The following is a 25,129-nucleotide window of genomic DNA, read 5'->3' on the forward strand; positions in this document are numbered from 1 at the left end:
CACGCCCCGTCCATCACCACAGTTTATATCGGGTTCCTCCGTATCAGAGGAACCACACACAAAAAAAATATACACAAAGTTCAACGATAATTTGCAAATGTTCACGAAATATGGGGGTCTCCTCGGTGCTATACTGGGGTCCGAACGCGTCGGAGCCGCAGTAAAAAAAAATTCAATAAATTAAGACCGACCACGACATAAATATTAAAAAAATAAATAGATCACACGAAATAAATTAGATATTACAGAAAACAAAGCTAGATTCTAATGAGGAGAATAGCGCGAAAGTCAGAGAGTGTGAAGAATAAGCAAGTAGGAGAAGAAGAGAAAAGAAAAGTAGAGAAAAGGAAAGAGAAGAGTGAGCAGAGAACAGAAGTATGAAATGAGAAAGAGAGAGAAGCGATAGAGAAAGTAAAGAAGAGTGGTCGCTATTCTCACCCGAAAATTCAAAATTATTTACAATTAATATTTACAATTTAAACTCGAATGTTCGAGAGAAAAAAAAATTTTCCTACAATAAATAAATAAAGACAACACCCGATCAAATAAATAATAAGAACAACTACGGAAGAATAAATATCAAAGTTAAAGAAATGATTGAACGATAAATAAATAGCACGGGGGAGACCGAATTAATCAAAATGGCAGATATTCATTTGTAATCAAAATTGTTCATTTCCACACCGAACCTCATGGATTATACTAGAAACACTTCACCGAAGTCGCATGCCCAATCTCCTCTTACAGAGAACAGTTTACCATTCTCCTTGAGCAGAATTGCGCATGAGACAACTGATCGCGTTACTAGTTATTCTCAGCTCGATGTGCGTTCCATAGCAAAATTACACCGCAAAAGAAAATACTTCAAATATCACATAATAAATGAATTCAATTAAATAATCAGATGCAACAATACACAATCAAAACCGGCAGCTGTAGTTGAAATCAATTTCGGAAATTTACATCCGAAATTAAATTCAATCACCACCACAACAAATCAAACAAATTCCCGTGAGGACAAGGTAACATAAGAAATGTGCTCGCTTCGTTGGCTCTGCGAAGGTCGTAAACGTTTCACGGTCGGAACGGGTGTTTGTCTTTCGACGCCTGTACGGCCTCGCTCGCGTACCGACTTTGTTCGTTCGACGAGAAGCAAATTGAAAAAGTCGAATACTACGTGAGAGCCTCGCGTCGTTCCGCGTATCTCTTTCGAAACAGCCCTTTTACAAGTCGCTTTTTCAGCGAGATGTCCCTGTTCGGGCGCCAAATTTGTCACGTCGTTTCTCGTTTCTCACGAAACGATAGCGACACCGAGTATTTACAGGCGTTTCCGCCGGGCCACGTTCGGCCGCGCGAAACATGGTCCACTCGGGACAAAAAATTGTACGCAGGCTCGTCGTCTCTCAAGATATCTTACGTGAAGCTCGGGCGCCAGGCACCGAAGGTGCCACGCGAAATCCGCTAATAATCACCGCGAGAGAGAGAGAGAGACCGACATACGAGCCTGCGACAATCGAAATTACGCGAAGATGTTCACGAATGGTCGCAGGATTCTACGCGGGTCGAACACGAGGCATTCCCCGCGGCGGGAAGGTTTCTCACGCAATAAACACTCTCGTACTATCTTGGTTAACACAATTTATTGTTTCGATGTTATAATGACGCAGCCGGCCGCGACCGGCAGCGTTTTGAGGTTAACCGGCGCGTAACAGGTGTTCGGCAACGAGAGCTCGTTGTACGCGCGCTTCGACCTTTCCTGGTCCGTTTCTGTTCGCTACGAATCCGGCAGCAACGTGATTTTATTGTCGGCGCTCACGATTTTCGCGTTCTACGCCCGAATTCGGATGGAATACGCGTTATCATTAGCTTCTCGTCGGCGGAACAAGTCGCGGAAATACGACGAGAGCACGTGGCGGCGTCGCACCGTGGGACGACTCGAGGTTCGAATTTAAACGATCAAGATACGCGGATCCTCGAAAAGAAATGGCGCCTAGCACTCGAAAAACCTCCTTCACCTCGTATAGCGAGGTCAACTATACTCGGATCCTCGCTAACCGACCTCTGGCACTAGCACCCGCGAAATTCCTCGCGCTCTTGATCTCCGACGGATTCTCGCCGTTCGCGGATTACTTTGAACCCGTCTCGAACACCGGCAGCTACGAATTCCCGTCGGTGCTTCTACAACGCGATCGCGGACACGACACACTACCGAGCCAACGCGAGAAGAATCACTTTAACGAAAAGAGAACTGGCAAAAGCTTACCCAGGGTAACGGTTGATGCTCGCTTCCTCGTCCCTCGTTTCCGGCAGCTTTTCTTAGCACGATTTACAATACTAATCGATTATACAATGGTTCAGATTCTACGCACGACTACTCTATATTCGAGCCAACGAAGAAGTGATCCTTCGCGGCGTCTCTCGGGAACGCGGAAGAGAAGCGTCCCCCCCTTGCCGCTCTAATCCCCCCGCACGCAGTTCGACCTATCGCGGATAGATTTTCGGACAGGGCCTAGCCCTGCGTGACGGTCCCTGGCGCTCGGCGATTCGGTGGCTCTCCGGCAGCGACGCGTGTGTATTGGCTGCTTCCCGCAGAGGTGATCGACGGGAGCCAATCCGGTAGCGATCCGGTAGCGATCCGGTATCTCTCCGGATGAGGCGACGGCAAGACAGCTGAGATTCCTTGCTTGGCATCGTCCGTCCTTGTCGGCGCCTCCAGGTTGATTTTCCTGTGCCACGTCGATTCCTCTTTCTTTGCGGTGTTGCAATTGTCGCCGGCGCCGGTCTCTGTGCCTTCCTCGGCGGGAGAGGTGCTTCGGGTCCCCCCTCGGGGCCCGACTACGGTCCTGCAGATACGCGTCACGCAATTGGCGCGACGCTCAAAAATATTAGAACTCGCCCATGGGTCTCGTTCGCACCCAGGGCGAGCGCTCGCCACGGCGCCTCTCGTGTATTAGGCTGCCAGAGGGTGACCCGGTCTTCCGATAAACGCATCGGGTGACGTTGGCAAAACTGCCACGTCACAGTGTATTATAAAAATATTTTATTTTTATATCTCACAATCAGTCATTTTGTGAGGTAACAATTTTTGCCTCACATATTATATTAATATATAAGTACTAACTTATTATGCACGCTAGCATATAACGGATTTCTTACATATATATGTACGAAATGTATACATATATTACATATTATAAAAGTAAGATTCCTTACATTACATATTATATTACGTACATAACACACATTGCACATTAGTAATATGACATTACATTCATATTACATACATAACACGTTGCACATTAGTAATATGACATTACATTCATATTACATACATAACACGTTGCACATTAGTAATATGATATTACATTCATATTACACCTCTTCAATAGTTCTGATAATTACAACAGTTCCGCTTAAGATGGTGAAACAAGAATCGGATAAAGACGTACTTAAAATACAACTGTTTTTCGCAGTTATAGATATTGGCGTAGCTGCATGGCTGATATCAATCGAACACTTGTGCCTCAGTAAAATCTGAAAAATGACATAGAAATTAATCTTACAACAAGAAAAGCAAAAGGAAACAAAATTGTTAATTGCAATTGAATGCATGCATAAATTACACACAGTCTTTAGAAAGTATCTACAATACGTGGTAACACATATAATTAAGTATAGGTATAAATAATTGTTAAACTAAACCACTCATTACTAATTTAACAATATACTTACAAATATTTGGCGTAGCTGCATCCATATGGCTGCTGTTCTACCGAACGATGATGCTGAATTGAATTAAATTAATGGTGTTGAATTAAATTCCACCACTTCGTACATTATCAAAATTTTTTGTTAATGAAATGAAGTAAAACACGCGACACAAAGAACGACCACTTCGACAGTTCGACACAGCACAGAAGAATGAAATAGTGAAAATCGACAAATACCAAATGACGATCGACGCTACATATATCTTGAACGACGGGTATTCGTCGTTGGTCCTATGTTGGGTAATCGTCGGCAAACTGACGTAATTTTTCTTCGTTGGCCTTATGTTGGGTATTCGTCGTTGGCCCTATGTTGGGTATTCGTCGTTGGACCAACGTTGGGTATTCGTCGGCAAACTGACGTAATTTTTCTTCGTTGGTCCTATGTTGGGTATTCGTCGTTGGCCCTATGTTGGGTATTCGTCGTTGGCCCAACATTGGGTATTCGTCGGCAAACTGTCATAATTTTTCGTCGTTATACGTTGGGTATTCGTCGTTGGCCCTATGTTGGTTATTCGTCGTTAGTCCAACGTTGGGTATTGGTCGGCAAACTGTCATAATTTTTCGTCGTTATACGTTGGATATTCGTCGTTGGCCCAACGTTGGGTATTCGTCGGCAAAGTGACGTAATTTCTCGTCGTTGGCCCTAGGTTGGGGATTTGTCGGCAAAACCACTAACCATGCCCCACCATTCCCCAACAAACTCCCAACCGTAAATGCTACTAGGGATATGGCACAACAATCGTCCAATGTAAATTATTTCTCGTGTGGTTTCTGAAAGTGCTACATATCCAGCTTCCATAGTGGATAAGGCAACCGAATTTTGTCTTTTTGAGTTCCAGCTAATCGGACTTCCCGCTAACGTCAAAACGCAACCCGAACAAGATCTACGGTCATCACCATCTCCTCCCCACCCTAGTAGCATTTACGGTTGGCCAACGGTGGCCAACGGTTGGGAGTTTGTTTGGGGAATGGTGGGGCATGGTTAGTGGTTTTGCCGACAAATCACCAACTTAGGGCCAATGACGAAAAATTACGTCACTTTGGCGACGAATACCCAACGTTGGGCCAACGACGAATATCCAACATAGGGCCAACGACGAATACCCAACATAGGCCCAACGACGAATACCCAACGTATAACGACGAAAAATTATGACAGTTTGCCGACCAATACCCAACGTTGGGCCAAAGACGAATACCCAACGTTGGGCCAACGACGAATACCCAACATAGGGCCAACGACGAATACCCAACGTACAACGACGAAAAATTATGACAGTTTGCCGACGAATACCCAAGTCTCATATTACTAATATCATATACTAATGGGTAATATCATATTACTAATGTGCAATATGTAATGTAAGAAATCGTGCTATTGTATTATGTAATATGTATGTAATATGTACAAAATAATTGAGATAATAAAATAAAAAACTCATAATACACACACACACATATATATATGTATATATATGTATATAATTAATTGCCCCTACACAAAAAATCCTCTAGTTGGCTTTAAGTATTGTAGGCCCTACGTTGGGTATTACCGTTGGCCCGACATTGGACGTGATCGTTGGCCCTACGTTGGGTATTACCGTTGGTCCGACGTTGGCGCAACGTTAGCTGAACGTTGGCCCAACGATGGCCCTGACTGTTGGCCCAACTGCAAAAAAGAGCGACATCTCTAACGGTTGCCCAACGCAAACCGCCAACGTAGGCCCAACGAAACGCCAACCGTAAATGCTACTAGGGCAGTCAGAGTCAGTGTAACTCCTGAGGCTTTCTTTATGTTTATCGTAATTTAAACTGTCATGAGAACGTAACCTTTAAATACCTCAAAATTCGCTTCGCAATTAACCAATGTTGATTACCCGGATTGCTACAAAAACGACTTAATGTATTTGCTGCGAACGCTATATGTCTGGCCGTGTGGTATTAGCCAGATAAATCAAACCACCGACCAATTCCCTGATTTTCCATTTCGCGTTTTTCATCTTCCATTGTAGGACACATTTCTTTCGTAATTTTCAGATTTGATTCAATCGGGGTTGATACACCTTTCGCATGTTCCATGTTGAATTTTTCCATCAATTCTTTAATATATTTTTCTTGTGAAAGGCGTATCCTTCCGGTTGCTCCTTCCCGTTGCACGTTTACTCCAAGAATATTATTAATTTGACCAAGATCCACTATTTTGAACGCTGATTTAATTTTTCATTTAATTATATTAATCTTCTCGAGTTTCTTTGATGCCAAAATTAAATCATCTACATACATATATACAACCATGATAACTCTGTCTTAATTCTTGCCTATGACATCGCAATTAATTTCATGCATATTCGACGCAAAATTCATGCCGTGTACCATTTCTTCGTTTTTCATTTTTGTTAAATCGCTAACATTTAAATGCCCGTATCTTTGATGCCATTTATAGATATCTTTTCCGCAATTTTTTGGTTTATTAAGTACAGCTGATCGTGTTTCTTGGCTGTGAGAACGGTTGAACCATCTCTACGATTGATCGTTGCTCGATTTTGATCAAGGCTTACCCTTGGTTCGTCGACCACCCATTTCACCGACACTGTTCTCAACGACACGATTTGACCGACAGTAACTTTCGTCGACACTATGTTTCCATCGACACGGCCAAATCGTCGACAAATGTCTTCATCGACACGGTTTGACCGACACTATGTTTTCATCGACACGGTAAAGCCGTAGACATTCGTTTTCATCGACAGTCCGTCTTTAGCGACAAGTTTGAGTTCATTCATTTCCACCGACACCAAATCGCGTATTTGCTAATGTAGATTAATCGTTATTATCATTGTTATGTTCTCGACGCATTTAGTTGCTTGTATAATAAATAATAAAGAGAATTACATAGCATTGTTATTTAGATCATAGTTTTCATTGCTACTTTATTAATCAGAATTTCTTCAAATAAACAAACTTTATTAATAGGTACACACAAATGAACAAAGATCATAATATTTCATTTAATTTCAAACATAATTGTGTAAATACATACATATACATAATTTGAATGAACAGAACGAATGCTACGCATACAATACATATACAGATTACAAAACATAACAAAATTGTACAATAATTACATAAATATCAAGTAATGAAATCAAAGCGATATATTTTGTGCTAAAGCCTTTAAAAGATCCATATCACTGTACATTTCTCGGCTCTCTAGTTCTCGGCTCTAGTCGACAATCATTTGTCGACGAAAACATAGTGTCGGTCAAATTATTTGTCGACGATTTCACAATGTTGACGAAAACATAGTGTCGACGAAAGTTACTGTCGGTCAAATCGTGTCGATCAAAACAGTATCGGTCAAATGAGTTGTCGACGAACCCATGGTAACCGGAGTAAACTGTACTGTCCGTCCAACATGAGATGGCAGAGATTTTGACAGTCTTAATTAGGTCAGAATTAGGTTCTGGTGGGAACGGTCATCTAGCAGCTCGGCGTCACCACATCGCTCTATTGCAGTCACACTCAAGACGCTCGTTTGCTGTCTTTGTCAAGCGATTCGGCCAATCGCGGGGGACGTGTAGCGCGAAGTAGGGATACCACATTATTGGCACTTTTGATTTAAACGGCAAATATTAAAAATTCCCTGGTATAGAAAATCATTTTATATCGCTGCTTATTTATGTTCTACATATGACTGGTAGCAACGCTGGTACATCCAGTAAGACCGACGGATGATCACAGTGCAGTGTAAATAGTGTTTTATTAAAATTTTCGTATATTTTATCGCTTTGTAACTTAATTTCGGACTGTACTACAGATGTAATAAGTGTATATATGTTTAATTATAAAACAACACAGCCTGTTTAACGTTTACTCCTCATTGTGCCAATGATTGTACTATTTGTCTTACGATTGTTATTCACTGAACATACAGGGTGTTTAGCTACAGGTGGGAGAAAATTTAAGGGCTGGTTCTCGACCGATAATATAAGACGAAAATGAAGAATAAAAAAATTGCAATTTCGGCTCCGTTATTTAGTTATTAACAGTTAAAAATCTTCCCAAAATGTGGCAACTTTTCAACAGAGGTGCACGTTGCGTACGTCACACAGGCGCGCGACAGTCTCGTATCAAGTGACAAATGCATGCATACCTTGGTTCTCCTTAGGGGCTCCAGCGAGGTCAAAATGTTTATAAAATCGTTGGACGAAATTGAAAACCTACCTACTCGTTAAAATCCACAACGGCATTTCTAATATCCGCCCTATGGAATTGTCGAGTAGAAGGGGCCAATGCCAATGCCCTTTCACTTTTAAATTGCTCTCACACATATCCACAAATGCATATCCTGTACTATAATTGTTCATAACACCGTACGTAATACACTGGAACAAACCACACATATGCTCTAGCACTGTTTACAATATCATACACAAGCACTACGAGTTTACAGAGAATACAAGGTTACTGAGGCGAATGAGGAGAATGTAATGAACTGGTAATCCTTTAATGTTGAAACAATGCACTTTATTGAACTTGATTTATGTCGCGAGACTCGCTCACAGACGGAACGGACATCTTGAGGTCGTGTGATTTCTGCCAACGGAAATCTTCGACGCGTGCGAGAAGAATCGTCCGTACAAGCTAGCATTCGTATGCACACTGATTCAACACAGCTGATGAGGATCGATGCCGGATCGATAAAACAAATGAAGATCTACAGCAAACTACCGCCCAACATCGCGCGTTGCTATACCAATACATTGCCTATCCTGTTTTCACGAATTTCGCGATACTTTCTCATTCTGTCTGTGACCGCGAAATATCTCATGTGTGTGTCATTGATCACATAAGCTGTCTTGAATCAGTGTGCATACGGATGCTAGCTTGTACGGACGATTCTTCTCGCACGCGTCGAAGATTTCCGTTCGCAGAAATCACACGACCTCAAGATGTCCGTTTCGTCTGTGAGCGAGTCTCGCGATGTAAATCAAGTTCAATAAAATGCAGTGTTTCAACATTAAAGGATTACCAGTTCTTTACATTCTCCTCATTCCCCTCCAGTAAACTTGTACTCTCTGTAAACTCGTAGCGCGTGTATATGCTATTGTAAATAGTGCTGTGGCATATGTGTAGTTTGTTCCAGTGTATTAAGTACGGTGTTATGAACAATTATAGTGCAGGACAAGGATTTGTGGATATGTGTAAGAACAATTTAAAAGTGAAAGGGCATTTGAGCCCTTCTACTCGATAATTCCATAGGGCGGATATTAGAAATGCCTTGTGGATTTTAACGAGTAGGTAGGTTCAATGTCGTCCAACGATTTTTTAAACATTTTCATCTCGCTGGGGCCTCAACTGACAACCAAGATGAGCATTCATTTGTCTGAACTATCGTCAGCAACGATATTAATATTAATGCACTAGAGTACAAAACGCAATTGGCATACATTGTCTTATACATGTTACATATTAAAGACAAATTTGCATTTATTTAGATTTCATTTGAGTTTTGTTTAAATATGTGTTTTAGTAGAGAAGTTATGGTAATTGTGCATAAAAGATCCCACCTCACCGATTTCGATGATTTTTTAATATGTTGTCAGGGTGACGATTCTGAACAACTTTTTTCTATACATGTAACCGCCGCTCAGCCTTAGTTTTTGAGAATATTGCGAAAAACTGCAGCTACTACTACATTTAATTTTGCCTATACGTGCACGCCCGTGCTGTGCGTATGCTTCAGCATGATGCGACCGCTCGTCAACTGTTTCTACAGATATGTATATCACTACGATCGTCGGATGATCCAATATACCGCGTGAACTTTTTAAATCATATGATAATGAAGAATGAGTACATATTATATTACGACGACACCAGACACACCCACAGTGTTTCTGAGCGGGCAACCCGAAAAATCCATTTTCTGTTTATTTCTTTTGTAAACACGTTGTGGGTTCTATGTATATACGACAATATACATATGTATAAGGTGAGCTTTCAATTTTGAAAGACTACTCCTGGATATTCGTATGCGTGGTCGGGCCGGCCTGACGGCCGGCCCTCTCCGCCCCCGCTGCCTAATTCTAACTAATTCTGATCGCATGATTTTTCCATTACTAGTTCAAATTTTGTATGACGGCTATATAGAATGAAAAGATTATGCGATCAGAATTAGTTAGGGTTAGGTGGTGGGGGGCGGAGAGGGCCGGCCATCTGGCCGCCGGCCGGCCCGATCACGCATACGGAAATACAAGAGTAGTCTTTCAAAATTGAAAGCTCACCTTATACATATATGTATCACCGTATATAGAACCCACAACGTGTTTACAAAAAAAAAATAAACAGAAAATAGACTTTTCGGGTTATCCGCTCAGAAACACTGTGTGTGTGTTATTAACGTAAAATTCAACTGATAATGTTTTATATTGTAATTTTTGCATTACGCGAATCTGAAAACGAAAGTGGTTTCGAGTTAGTGAAGAAAAAACTGAATAATTATTGAACTTGATTATTTATTACTGTATTGTTGCTTGATTATTATTGGCTGGGAATATGTTAGCTATTATATAAAAAAATGATGGTATATGATGATCAAAATCGTATGTACGGCGAAACATAAATTCTGCTAAATATCCAATGTAATGGTAACTACGTGTACCATAGCGAGGGATATTGGCCCTTGTTTCCCGCCAAGTACGCTCAATATGTTGAGTATGTGCTTCGGTTATCGGATCTACGAAGTTTACTTTGTGATTCACCTTTAAGTGTTTGTAACCTGCCGTATTTAAACAATCGTAAGCCTCCCAGCAGTCTGACACTATGGTCGTTCCCGGTTTAACCCACTATTTTATGACATCTAATAACGTCTCGGAAGTGCGATCTTTTACCGGTTGTATAAAAAATTTGTTTTGTTGACCGCTCAAACCCTCCGAAAATCCACTGACCGGTAATAAGGCGGCCTTTATTATATTTCCTTTTTCCTATTTTCGCCTCATCTATCTCCACTATCTCGTTTTCGCTTCCTAACGTAACTGATTGTTTTTCCATCCATAAAACGCACAATTCTCTACAAAAACTCGTGAAGAGGGGCAGGTAGATGGAAAAAGATAAACTGGAGATGGAATGGAAAGGCGCTGGAGGAAGTAAGCGAGTATAAGTATCTAGGATATGTAATCGAGAGATGGGGGACAGAAGAAGCACGTAGAGGACAGGATTAGGAAGGGGGCGGCGGCAGGGATTCTAACCCGACGCCTAACCCTAACCCAAACCCGGTTAACCAAGGAAGGCCACTGTAACCCGCTGTAACCCATACTATCGTCGAGGGAACGGTTCTCAAATCTTAGAGAGAGCGGGTTAACCCGCTCGGAGCGGGTTACTTACTATTAAATACAGATTCGCGGAATATAACCCGAATCGTAAAGTATTTATAGCTAACGTAAATAAACAGGTTCAGGTAATAATCATATTGAAAAGAGCTTTTTAAATTAGATTATTAGATAATAACAATAATTTTCAAAATTAAAGATCGAATTCGTTTGTCCGAAGTATTATGATGTCATCTATAATGTCACTATTTAAACGTGAACACACAATAAAAACAATCTGAACTATAAATGTTTTCAACACAACGTGTGAACACAACGTGTGAAATAAGAATGGGATGGATGGGCAACCCATAACAATAAAAGATCGAAAAACAGTTGATAAATCTTTTCTTCGTTTCGTTTTCCGTTCCGCGTCAAACAATTGCCAATCGACGCTCCAACAACGATACCACAATACCAGGCATTCTTGGCCCATTATTTCCTTATTATACATATATGTATATACGTTCCTTCCGAAACACACAACATTCATACTCTTCATAATTACCTAAAATACAAATTTCTTTACCAAATTTCTTTATCAATAATAAGTTGTCCTCATATTATTTAAAATCGATTTGTAGATAAATACAACTGATTGGCACCAAAGCATAATTATAAATAAGAAAAGAAGTTCAAACTTTGCGTACTCAAAACCCGCTCTTAGTGTGGGTTACAGTGTTTCATGGGTTACCAAAAACCGAAACCGATTCGGGTTACGGTTTCCAACCGTAACCCGCTCTTACCCGGTTAACCGGGTTACAGTTGGCCATCTAGTAACCGGTTACCGAAGCTACGCGGGTTGCAGCGGGTTATTGAGAACCGAATCCGATTCGGGGTTAGGTTTTTGATCCCTGGGCGACGGTAATGGGGCAGGTGTGGGGGATTGGGAAGAGAAGGTTTAAGAACGACTGGGGAAGGAGGATCTGGCTATTCGACAAGCTAGTATGGCCGGTGATAAGCTATGGGGTGGAAATATGGGGATGGAAAGAGAGGGAAGGGATGGAAAGAATGCAGGAGAGGTACCTAAGATGGGTGTTAGGGTAGAGAGGTGTACGCCGGGGTACATGGTGAGGGAAGAGCTGCAGAGGGAGCTGTTAAGGGGGAGGGCGGGATTAAGGGCATGGGGTTTTGAAAAGAAATTGAGGGAGGGCAGAGGGGGGGAGTTGTCAAGATTGTGCTGGGAGGAGGTATGGCGAAGGGGAAGGAGGGGTTCGGGTATGGATGGGTGGGAAAGGGAGAGACAGGGTTTCTGGGAAGAGAGGGGATGGACAGCAGAGAAGGCGGAAGAAATGATGGAGGAAAGGAGGGAGATCGTGAGTGGGAACATCGTGAAAAGGGAGAAGGATAGGCAAAGGGCTGAGAGATGGGAAGGATAGGAAAGGCAAGGTACAGCAAATGGTATGGGGCAGTGAAGGGAGACGGAGTGCCAGGGTATTTAAGGAAAGGGTGGGGGGAGAGTAGGTGACAAAGGGTAGCCAGGTACAGGAAACGGGATGAAAGGGGGGAAGTATTGGATGGAGGATGATATGAAAACATGCAGGGTATGTGGGTGGGAGAAGGAAACGTGGGAACACGTTTAGGAGATGTGTTAGGAGATGCGTTTACGAGTGTCTGAGGAAGGTGGATGAATGGAGGGAGAGAACGGATGGAAGAAATGAGCAAAGTTTACAATCGACCGGAAGAGGGGGTCCAAGAGGTTAGGGATGGGAGGTGCGTGTGTGGGCCTTGAATAAGGGGAAAGGAATGTGCGGAGAGCGGGGAGCGAGCGAGAGATAGCGAGCGAGCGGTCGAGCGATGAAGAGCGAGCGATTGATGGCGAGCGGGCGAGAGGAAGCATGCGGCGGCGAGCGGGCAAGGGAGCGTGCGGCGGCGAACATGCGAGAGAGCGTGCGGCGGCGAACATGCGAGAGAGCGTGCGGTGGCGAATGGGTGAGGGAGCGTGCGGCGGCGAGCGTGTGGCGGCGAGCGTGTGGCGGCGAGCGTGTGAGGGAGAGTGCGGCGGCGAACGGGTGAGTGAGCGAGTGAAGATGAGTGAGAGTGTGAGTGTAAGAGTGAAAGAAAATGTGAATTATAGGCTATAAGGATAAAGTTGTATAAATAGATTTAAAACCCTAAGGGGAATAAATATCTTTATCTATCTATCTCTACAAAAACTCGCCCAATCAACGGCTGTGTGGTTCGTTATATTCAATTCATTAGTAATAAAAGACTGACGTGGGGGTCGAAGCATTATATGATATGCTACAAATCAGCATATATCTTGAATATTTAAATGTGCATTCTGAAACCACGTGTTTCGGTATACACTAATTATTGTACCACATTCCTGTTTCACTAATTTCTTATTTCTATTTTTTACGTACTTTGTTCTTCGACACTGAAATATGGAAAGTGTATTTACAATCTAAAATAGACCTTACCGATTTTAATGTAGTTAATGAAAATATTTCGTTTCAGAATAAGTACCTGAAATCTTAAGCTTCTCCGGATAAATGTAATGTGGGCTGTTTGCACTTAGTACATTTGAATTTTCCATGAATTACATTCTTTGCGATTAAAACATCCAGTAATTTCTCGCGATCATTGCATATACTTAGAAATTCATGCAATTTCATGATGATTTTACAATAATGTACACTATACTTCACTATATATGTATATTTTACAATATTTTACTGCCTCTTCAATGCCTGCTATTCGTTCGAAGAATTTATTCGACTGATTCCTCATCATCATTTGTTTTAAAAAGTTCACGTGGTATATAGATCGTTCGACGATCGTAGTGATATATCTGTAGAAACAGTTGACGAGTGGTCGCATCATGCTAACGCATACGCACAGCACGGGCGTGCACGTATAGGCAAAATTAAATGTAGTAGTAGCTGCAGTTTTTCGCAAATCTCTCAAAAACTAAGGCTGAGCGGCGGTTACATGTATAGGAAAAAGTTGTTCAGCATGTTGAGTTTTACAACATATTTAAATTTTATCAAAATCGGTGAGGTGGGACCCTTTATGCACAATTACCGAAGTTATTGTATATATATAATTCTATATAAGTTATATATGTATAAATATAGGTAATTATTTACAAAAGCACCACCCTCTCCGATTTTGATGAAATTTATATATGTTATGCAGCAACACATTCTAAACAACTTTTTCCTTTTCCAATATAGGGGGGTCGCTTTTAGTTTTCGAGATATTTGCAAAAAACCATCGCGAATACTGTATTCAATTTTTCGTATTCCTGAACGCTCCGCTGCAACGTAGAGTGTTTCGGTGCGGCGTTTGTTTACATTTTGACGCTGTAGAAATAAGAGAGAAAACAGGGGGGGCGGAAAGGGCCAGCCAGACACCACACACACCCACCCAGTGCTTAACACGCTCCCACTGTTTCTAAATTCTACTCTAGATTCCTACGTATTTTCACGTGCTTATTACGAATATGATATTGAAAATTTGCACAAATGTTAATTTCTGAACGGAAACCTTCTTTTTAGAAACATTGGGTGCGTGTTAAGCACTGGGTGGGTGTGTGTGGTGTTGTCTAACTAACTCTGATCTCATGATTTTTCCATTACTGGTTCAAATTCTGTATGATGGCTATATAGAATGAAAAGATTATGTGATCAGAATTAGTTACGGTTAGGTGGTGGGGGCGGAGAGGGCCGGCCGTTAGGCCGGCCCGACCCCGCATACGAAAATGTAGGAATAGTCTTTCAAAACTAAAAGCTCACCCTATATATGTACGTATGGTCACAGAGTGAGACCCTGTTTTTTCTCTCATCTCCGCAGCGTGTTTACAAGCAATATGTAAACAAACGGAGCGTGTAAGAATACGTAAAATTCAATACAGTATTCGCGATAGTTTTTTGCAAAAATCTCGAAAACTAAAAGCGACCCCCCTATATTGGAAAAGGAAAAAGTAGTTTAGAATGTGTTGCTGCATAACATACTAAAATTTGATCAAAATCGGAGTACGCAGTGCTTTTGTAAATAATTACCTTAAGATTAATGTAAAAGGTACTTTAAAATATCTCTTTCTAGCTTTGTAAACACGATGCAAGCCTTACAGTTATTGTTTTTCTTTTAATTTTCATTTTATAACCGTATTTAGTAATATCTTGATTATTATCAATAAATTTAATAGACCCTATCTTCGTCAATAATTAATAACAATTATTGATCAAGATACGGTATAATGTGTTCGTGCCTCCAGGCACTGGAAGCGGAGAGGTTAGGATTACCTGATAAATAAGTTGAGAACCAGTTAGGAGGTAAAGGTAGGGTATATTGTACCAATCCTTTGTTTACAGTGATGTTCTGTACAATGATAATCTGCCGAGATTATTGAGTCCCAGTGTCAACACGATGGAACGCTTCACACTCTTTATGTCCCGACAATATATTCGACGTCGTAAATCAATACCGTGAGATGACCTTACTATTTCGAAATACTTAAATTTCTCAGAACCTCCGTCCTAGCTAATTTAGAACAAGAATTTGTAAACCTTGACGAATACGATCGCTAAGCGCGATTATCAAAATAACTTGCGCACAGGCAAGATATTATATTCTTTACCGAAAGCTCCTCCTACAAATACGGTCGCCAAACGCGATACTTCTACAAAAACTTGCTCATGGGCAAGATATTAAACATTTTACCGAAGGCTCCTCTATGAAATACGGTCGCCAAACGCGATACTTCTAACTATGGTATGGTACGCCGCGCCGCCCAGTACACCCCGAGAGACGCTACGTCTGGATTCGTTTCGACAATCGTAAGCGATCTGGATTCAGATGTTAAAGCGTACACGGCTGACGTATTCGACCGTTATAACACGAACGTACCCTGCCGATTTCTCTGAGAGGTATCGCCCATCATAACACGTATAATACTAATCACCTTCGTCTCACCAAAAGAGTACACCCTTCTGCACCATACGGTGATCTCGGCTATACTCCGGTTCAGTGTCTAGCAATTCGTATTACACTTAATCGATTCGTCAATCTATTGCTACCCCCGGACAACTAGTGACCGTCGAAACATATAGATACTCTGCCGATTGCTCGGAGAAGTATGGTGTATGCCAACACGTACTGGCGCCTTTTACTATGCAACACCGAAAGAGTGTCTCCTTCTGCGTTGCGTCATGAGGCGAGCCTAAATTCACTCCGGTTCTAGAATAGTAAATCAACACTGTGTACATAATCACGTTTGCCGCTTATACCATGGATATAGGAATATAGGGATGGAGGATGTCGTTGTCGGATGGAAGTCTTTTTCAGGAGGGGACGAGGTAGAAGTTGCATCTTTTTCATTGGCTGTGTCCGACGCAAGCGTAGTACGTCATTATGCATGCGTTACATACAGTTACATAACCTTTTAGTATGTTCTTTAATTCGTGTTGCACGTTTTAATTTCCTTTCTATATTCTCTAATTTTAGTTTTCTTTAATCCCTCGTTCTATTTTAATTTCCTTTCTATATTCTCTAATTTTAGTTTTCTTTCTATTTGCCGTTATCGAAAATTTATACAACTTTTCATTTTCTTCACTTTTAATTATTTAACAACGTTCATTATAATATTTGGAACATAATTCATATCACGAGTGTCATACGTTATTATAGGACAAAGGGTTAACTATCACTTTTTTAATTTCAACTTGTCAGATATATGCAGTGTGGCCAGATGAGGTTGCCGGCAACCTCATTTCCCCCTCCACCTTATCCCCTTCCACTATCCTATTCCACCGTTCAGTCCCTATCGCGCACGCGCAACGTGTCTTCCATTCGCCTCACTCTGCCTCACTCTATTCTCGTCGCGCAACGTGTCACATATTACTCTGGTCATCAGAGAGGGGGTACTTGTATTCCCCCCGATTCCTTTTCGATTACCCCTGTCTGGACACACTGGATATATGTATGTAAGCAATCTGTAAAACTGTAAACATTTTTCATACTTGGCGGTAGAGAGTATGCGCAGAAAAACCACCAATCAAATGGATGCAACGTCTACCCCGCCTCCTCCGGAAAAGAAAAAACCCCCCTGCCCATAATGCTAGCTCACGTTCCATCCCTATATTCCTATATCCATGGCTTATACACGTAAACCCTGACAGATGGTGACCGTGAACAGATGGTGCACTCTGATGATTTCTCAGAGAGTACACGGTATGACGACACGTACAAAAGCTTCTTTCGCTATGCCACACCGAAAGAATGTCCCCTTCTGCGCTGTTAAGCGAGCCAAATTCCACTCCGGTTCTAGAACCACAAATCTGAGCCGTACATAGTCTGTCTGTCATTTACTTATGACTCTATATGTAATCACACGACCCCATGATTCGAAACATCCTATCAGAATGCCGCCTTCTCGAACGTAACCTGTACAATTGACTCTACGCCGTTACGATCTTCACACTCGTTAATAGATATTAACTTCGGCTGTGCCACAGTGCGGTTTGTACTTGTGACTCCTTGCTTTGAGGCGCGTACGAGACGAAGGCAATCTAGGCGGTTTGACTAGAAATGCGAAGTCGGCTTGACCTCTCGAACAAGTAACGGTTTTCGCCGGATCTATTAGAGTCGCGTGTTATCAGACCCGCTTCCAGACGTAGAGCAGTGATGGGATTGTTGGCGCTTTTCACGCGCACGCGTGACGACTCTAGCCTCAGTCAAATACGAAGATCGGGTACCTTGGTCGCCCTGCTAATTTCCCGCCATATAGTCTCCCACTACTTTCCCCCCAGTAGTTCCCCACTTTCGGACGTAGACGTAGACACGGCCCTGACGAAACTCGCGCATGCGTGCGAAAAGCGCCAACAATCCCATCACTGACGTAGAGTCACTCATCTGCTTCGCGCATCGACCTCCTTCGATCTGTATCGAGTGGGGATCGGTGCGCGCGCATTCTAATTACAGTAATTCTTCGATCGAAGTCCCAACACCCGTGTTTTGAACGGACTTCAATAGTGTAGGGTGGCTATATTTTTATGACTGCGTCTACCGCGCCGACCGCGCCGAGACTTCAATCGGCGAGCCGAACATAGAGAAGGACAGAATGAAATAGGATCGCGTGGCCGAAGCGTGTCGCCGTCGCTGGCACATTCAAAGGCCCGCGTGTTCTCACAACGAAATGGCAATGACAGAATTGTTTAGTTTTCATTATTGTTCTATGGGACTTTCACTACCTTATTTCTGGCATTTTTCTGATTAAAATGATACCAAACACGATATAATTTGGATATATTTACTCTACATGTGAAGCATAATTTATAATTCATCATACATTTAACATTTTAGGCACGTCAAAGGAAAGAAAACTCGCGTAACAAATTTTTAAACGACTCATTTATACATCAGAAAAATAATCACAAGGAAGTTATTAATAAAAGTGTTAGCATCGCATTGGTATTTTATACAATAGAGTAAACAATACAGTTCTTTTTTTTCACTCGCTGTCTTCTTCCATTTCCTACAGTTACTCCATACCGTCAATGAAACCACTAAATATGGCCAAAGTATATCGTGTTTGGTATCATTTTAATCAGAAAAATGCCAGAAATAAGTTAGTGAAAGTCCCATAAAACAATAATGAAAACTAAACAATTCTGTCATTGCCATTTCATTGTGAGAACACGCGGGCCTTTGAACTGTGCCGGCGGCGGCTACTGTTCGACAAATCTACGACACATACAATTAGATCAATTGCATCCGACTACAGATCGGTCCTAAAGTCTGTCCAGAAAAACAACAGTAGAAAATTGAATTATTTCAGTGGCTTCATATGCTAAATGAAAATAGTCTTGGGCAATTATAAGTACCGAGAGGGAAAATAAATTTCTATGTCACTTGAGTTCGTTGCAGTTCAGGTGGAAAATTTTTATTTTGCATATAAATCCGCAGTCTAGTAATAATGATATTATTACACATTTAACGTATTACTGAACATAGCAGTAAGGTCCTATATCAAAAGCAACATTTTAATTTGCCTGGAATACTTGTTTTAGATCCACGAAAATGGCGACGAAACTGTTCAGTAGACCGGCAACACTCAACTCGGAAACTGCACAACAAGGCGTGCATGAAGAGAAATCAGCGGCAAAAAAAGCGAGCTCACAAAAGTTGACAGTACAGAATTCATCGGCGAGCCCAGCGCAAAAGTATAAATGGAACATCGTCTGGAGAAATGTGTTCATTACCTTGTACTTTCACGTTGCCACGGTGTACGCAATATACCTTGCATTCACCGTACTTAAACTCTCTACGATATTGTGGAGTAAGTTGATTTTTTGGAGTACATTTTTCAAAAAGAGTAGCAACAATACAACACAGTGAAATATTACGGAGATGTTGACCTGTATTATTTCGGGGGTATATAATTTTATTACAGAAATTAATAGAACGATTATAATATTTTTTTAGTGTTCATTATAACAGTGTTTGCGCACCTTGGTGTAACAGCTGGCGCTCACAGACTGTGGTCTCATCGAGCGTATAAAGCAAAGTGGCCGATGCGATTTATATTAATGATTTTTCAAACGATCGCTTTCCAAGTAAGATCTGATCTCCACCACTTTTCTTTCACATCATCGCCACACGGTATTTTCCATTATAACGAAAATAGTAAAATAAATATCGACATTTAAAAATAATATAAATAACGATAGCAGTATAATAGTTTTATTCATTGAGATGAGACAGGTTTAAAATTTGTTTAAAACATAAACGATTGTATACAGGGTGTTCTGGTAACAGGTGGGAAAAAATTTCGGCTTCATTATTTAGTTATTATTGTTATTAACAATTAAAAATCCGCCCAAAATACGGCAACACTTCTAAAACAAGTGTACGTTGCGTACGTCACACAGGCGCGCGGCAGTCACGTATCAAGTGACAGATGCATGCATACCTTGGTTCTCATTTGGGGCCCCAGCGAGGTGAAAATGAAAAAAAGACGACATTGAACCTATCTACTCATTAAAATCCACGGCGGCGGTTTAGTATAGTGACAAGGCCTGCGGTCGTGAGTGTTAGGCGCGTATGATGAGGACAGGAGAGTAATAAGAAACCGAAAGAATTATTTTGCGGAAATGAACGGTTACCGAGATATTCGCAAAAAACTGCTACTGCTACCCCTTCTACCCCTTGTGGATTTTAACGTGTAGGTAGATTCAATGTCGTCCAATAATATAATTTATTAAACATTTTCACCTCGCTTGGGCCCCAAATGAGAACCAAGGTATGCATGCAACCTACACTTTTTTTATTCGTCATTTTCGTCTTATATTATCGTCGATAACCACCCCTTAAATTTTCTCTCACCTGTTGTCGAACACCCTGTATACATTCAACCCTCTTGTAGCTCAATTGCGAATCTTTACCCAAAAAAAACATTTTCAGCATCGATTGCAACAATTACACACCACTTGGAATTCTTTTTCTTTTTTCTAAATAAATTTATATAGAAGGTAATGTACAAATCAACAGAATTCAGTTTTGTCAATCTTTTTACTGTTTCGAATTACGGTTAGTCATGTTTGTCATGAATGCATACATTCACATAACACGATGCAAAAATTGCGACAAGCCTCCTATAACACGGTTTGCTTACAACACGTATAGCACGACTTGATGAACAATCTTCACACAACCCCTTCGATTAGTACTAGGTACTTCTAAGATTTTCTTGACACAGTTTCCACGCGACACGGAACGTATTAACCGTGTTCTAGGAGGATCGACTGTATTTCCTAGATTTTTCCTTGGCAGTAACCTGCATTTTTGCAGAACCACATTCATGAGTGGGTCAGAGATCACAGAGTGCACCACAAATATACTGACACGGATGCAGATCCGTATAACGCGCGAAGAGGATTCTTCTTCTCGCATTTGGGCTGGTTGTTGGTCCGCAAACAACCTGACGTATTCAAGAAAGGCGCCACCATTGACATTAGCGATCTGAACAATGATCCCATCGTGATCTGGCAGAAAAAGTAAGATGATTGAATTTTTTTCAAAATAGTTCTCGGATAAATGTTATTGTAAAAATGTTCACAATTCATATTGTACATTGTCACGTCCGAGGTTGGACGTTTAGAAAGAAATCGCGAGGGAATCAATTAAAAAATTTACGTTCGGGAATGACATAGGACAGGGGTGGCCAACTTTCTGTGCGTAAATTTTGTTCACATACAAGTTCAGATGCGCCATACAACTTAAGCAGTTTTTCTACCTTCTTACGTTCATCGTTGCGGTTGGAAAGTAGAGGTAGGATTTGCTTCGGTTAGGGGAGGAAAAGGAATCACTCAATTACGCAACTAAATTAATTAACTTACGCTAGTTGAAAATCTACAATCTACAATAGTGAGAAATAATCTTTTGGACAAGAGGGGGATCGCTGTCTTGAACACTGCAATTCCCACCTAGTCCAGTTAATGAATGCTCATACGGGGGCGTAGAGGGAAATGGAAGAAACGCAATTTTTAACTTTGGGACTTTGTTTGGACTAGTTAGGAAGTAAACATACTAAAAGTCCCTACTCCTAGGAGGTGAGCGGGCTACAGGGGGGCACGTAGAAGTAACCTTTTTCGGTTTTCCGCTTGTATCTCGGAAACTATGTGTCCTAGCGATAATACCATTCAATACAAAATTAAAACTGACAAAATGTGCTATAATATTGATTCTATTCAGTTTTTCGCTATCTCGCATAGTTTCCGAGATATCCGAGTTCAAAGTTCACTAATTGAGAAAAAGAAATTTTTGCCTCACGTGTTTTGCCTTACTTGACTTAGCTAACTTTTCAGCACAATTGGTGAACTTTGAGCGCGGATATCTCGGTAACCATGTGAGATAGCGAAAAACTGAATCTAATCTATCATATCTTGTGGCACATTTTGTCAGCTTTAATTTTGTATAGAATGGTCTTATCGCTAGGACCCACAGTTTCCGAGATATCCGCGCTCAAACTTCACTAGTTGTGAAAAAGAAATTTTTGCCTCACGTGTTTTACCTTACTTGACTAGCCAACTCTTCAGCACAATTAGTGAACTTTGTGCGCGGGTATCTCGGAAGCTATGCGAGATAGCGAAAAACTGAATCGATTCAATCCTGTGGCACATTTTGTCAGCTTTAATTTTGTGTGGAATGGTCTTATCGCTAGGACACATAGTTTCCGAGATACAAGCGGAAAACCGAAAAAGGGGACCTTCTTAGAGATCCCCGTTTCACGTGTATGTAAATACACGTGGTACGTGAACCGTGTAGTGCGAATTTAAGGATCCGTGAATACGGATCCGTTCGTCGGCACGTTCGAGTCCGACAACTGAGGCGTTATTGTTTTTAGATCGAATTCTTTTCTACTGTTGACGTTAGAAGTGAGACAATAATAAAGTTGCGGTAAATTGTTCGACGTTAAATGACCGTATATTAAAATGCATATGTAAAATAAAAATACGAACATTTGTGAAATTAAAATACACGGGTACCCGTGTACTTAGTATTATATTACGTGCATTAAAATTCGGATTCGTTTATTGCACGTGAAATAGGGACCTCTATCAGATGTGATTCTGGAAGCGGGTAGCGCAGATGGAAAGAGAAACTGAATAAATTAGCGGAAATAGCGCACGAAATAAAACAGGTGTTAGAAGAGCGATGCGTTTATTACGAAATAGAGAGCGATACTGACGTGAAAGAGAACAATACAAAGAAAAAGAAAGGATTACATAGACAGACATAAGTATGGATTTAAAGACGGCAGCATTGGTGACGCGTAAATATAAACAGAAAACGTATTTGTGTAACGCCCGCGTTACTTGAGGCGTGAGCGTGAACAACGACTGTCCAGAGCTAACACACATTTTGAAAAACAAATTTTTGAGCTACAGGTAACAAAAAATAATTAACACAATTTTACGAAATACAATTTATTCAATTAATTTTCTATTTTGGTACAAAAAAACCAAAATGTTTACATTATCAGGTAGTAAACGCGTCCTTTTTCAAAATTAAAAGCTCACCTTATATACATACATATGTATCACTGTATATATGTAGAAATCGTTCAACGATCGTAGTGATATACATTGTATATCTGTAGAAACAGTTGACGAGCGGTCGCATCATGCTGACGCATACGCACAGCACGGGCGTGCATGTATAGACAAAATTAAATGTATAGTAGTAGCTGCAGTTTTTCGCAAATATCTCAAAAATTAAGACTGAGTGGCGGTTACATGTATAGGAAAAAGTTGTTCACACACATAGAATCTTCACCCTGACAACATATTAATTATATAATTATATTAATTATATAATTAAAAAATCATCGAAGTCGGTGGGGTGGGACATTTTATGCACAATTACCTTACAATTTTTATATAATGACGACATTGTTGACATGTCCGACATACACGGAGAATACGAAAAATATATTGCGGAACCACAGTTACGGTTTGATTTATGTCCGTATGAGTGGTGGAAGTCACGGATAAGCAAATATCCGACAATTGCAAGACTTGCAATTAAGTATTTGGCGATACCAGCAACGTCGGATATAGTTCCGAACGTTGTTTTCAACTGTGGGAAATATTGTAACGCGAAAAAACGCGTTTTACCTGAAAATGTAAACATTTTGGTTTTTTTGTACCAAAATAGAAAATTAATTGAATAAATTGTATTTCGTAAAATTGTGTTAATTATTTTTTGTTACCTGTAGCTCAAAAATTTGTTTTTCAAAACGTGTGTTAGCTCTGGACAGTCGTTGTTCACGCTCACGCCTCAAGTAACGCGGGCGTTACACAAATACGTTTTCTGTTTATATTTACGCGTCACCAATGCTGCCGTCTTTAAATCCATACTTATGTCTGTCTATGTAATCCTTTCTTTTTCTTTGTATTGTTCTCTTTCACGTCAGTATCGCTCTCTATTTCGTAATAAACGCATCGCTCTTCTAACACCTGTTTTATTTCGTGCGCTATTTCCGCTAATTTATTCAGTTTCTCTTTCCATCTGCGCTACCCGCTTCCAGAATCACATCTGATAGAGGTCCCTATTTCACGTGCAATAAACGAATCCGAATTTTAATGCACGTAATATAATACTAAGTACACGGGTACCCGTGTATTTTAATTTCACAAATGTTCGTATTTTTATTTTACATATGCATTTTAATATACGGTCATTTAACGTCGAACAATTTACCGCAACTTTATTATTGTCTCACTTCTAACGTCAACAGTAGAAAAGAATTCGATCTAAAAACAATAACGCCTCAGTTGTCGGACTCGAACGTGCCGACGAACGGATCCGTATTCACGGATCCTTAAATTCGCACTACACGGTTCACGTACCACGTGTATTTACATACCCGTGAAACGGGGATCTCTAAGAAGGTCCCCTTTTTCGGTTTTCCGCTTGTATCTCGGAAACTATGTGTCCTAGCGATAAGACCATTCCACACAAAATTAAAGCTGACAAAATGTGCCACAGGATTGAATCGATTCATAATTGTAAACTGTCAAAAAATTGCGACGAATTAATGAGTAAGAAGGCTGTATAAATTCATCTGAGAGCTCTCGGGTGTTGAAAATGTGAAGATGGATTCAGTTATGGCGCCTACTACAAAGAAATAAGTATAGACGCAAGGATTCAATGAGCCACTTATGTGTATAATCATCCAATGCGCCACGTTTGGCGCTTGCGCCATAGGTTGGCCACCCCTGATACAGGATTTTATACGCGAATGACACGTCAAAGGATGGAGTTCGGGAGAGATTCGACGAAGTACTCGAGTTTTAGTTCCGCGATTCGTGGCGACGCAGGGGTGTGCCACGCAAGTCCGGTCCCAGAGAGAGGTCGAATGAAAATGATGATACGTTCGTTAAGGTCAAAATCAATAGGTTTCCACATTACCACGGAGGGCGCCACGCGCATTTCATACGGTTCGGGCCTGAACACTAGGGCAGTCACGGGAAGCGA

The 25,129-nt window shown here is 41.0% G+C and overlaps 1 protein-coding gene, 1 long non-coding RNA gene and 1 pseudogene across 4 annotated transcripts in view; 1 reads left to right on the forward strand and 2 right to left on the reverse strand.

Annotated features, from left to right (window-relative positions):
* LOC143211543 (acyl-CoA Delta-9 desaturase-like) overlaps positions 1-25,129 on the forward strand; it is a 99,117-nt gene that overhangs the window by 26,882 nt on the left and 47,106 nt on the right. For all 3 annotated transcript variants that reach the window (XM_076429324.1, XM_076429325.1, XM_076429323.1), the window contains exons 3-5: positions 19,159-19,427; positions 19,574-19,704; positions 20,939-21,144. In XM_076429324.1, coding sequence (XP_076285439.1) covers positions 19,169-19,427; positions 19,574-19,704; positions 20,939-21,144 — 596 coding nt within the window. In that variant the 5' untranslated portion in view covers positions 19,159-19,168. The remainder of the gene's footprint in view (positions 1-19,158; positions 19,428-19,573; positions 19,705-20,938; positions 21,145-25,129) is intronic.
* The window catches only part of LOC143211547 (uncharacterized), a 315,481-nt gene continuing 292,122 nt past the window's right edge, over positions 1,771-25,129 (reverse strand). The window contains exon 3 of the long non-coding RNA XR_013009476.1: positions 1,771-3,534. This is a non-coding gene — a long non-coding RNA (uncharacterized LOC143211547). The remainder of the gene's footprint in view (positions 3,535-25,129) is intronic.
* Positions 10,171-11,916, reverse strand: LOC143211550 (uncharacterized; annotated as a pseudogene).

The sequence above is a fragment of the Lasioglossum baleicum genome, chromosome 8 (assembly GCF_051020765.1).
Source record: "Lasioglossum baleicum chromosome 8, iyLasBale1, whole genome shotgun sequence".
Classification (NCBI taxonomy): Eukaryota; Metazoa; Arthropoda; class Insecta; order Hymenoptera; family Halictidae; genus Lasioglossum; species Lasioglossum baleicum.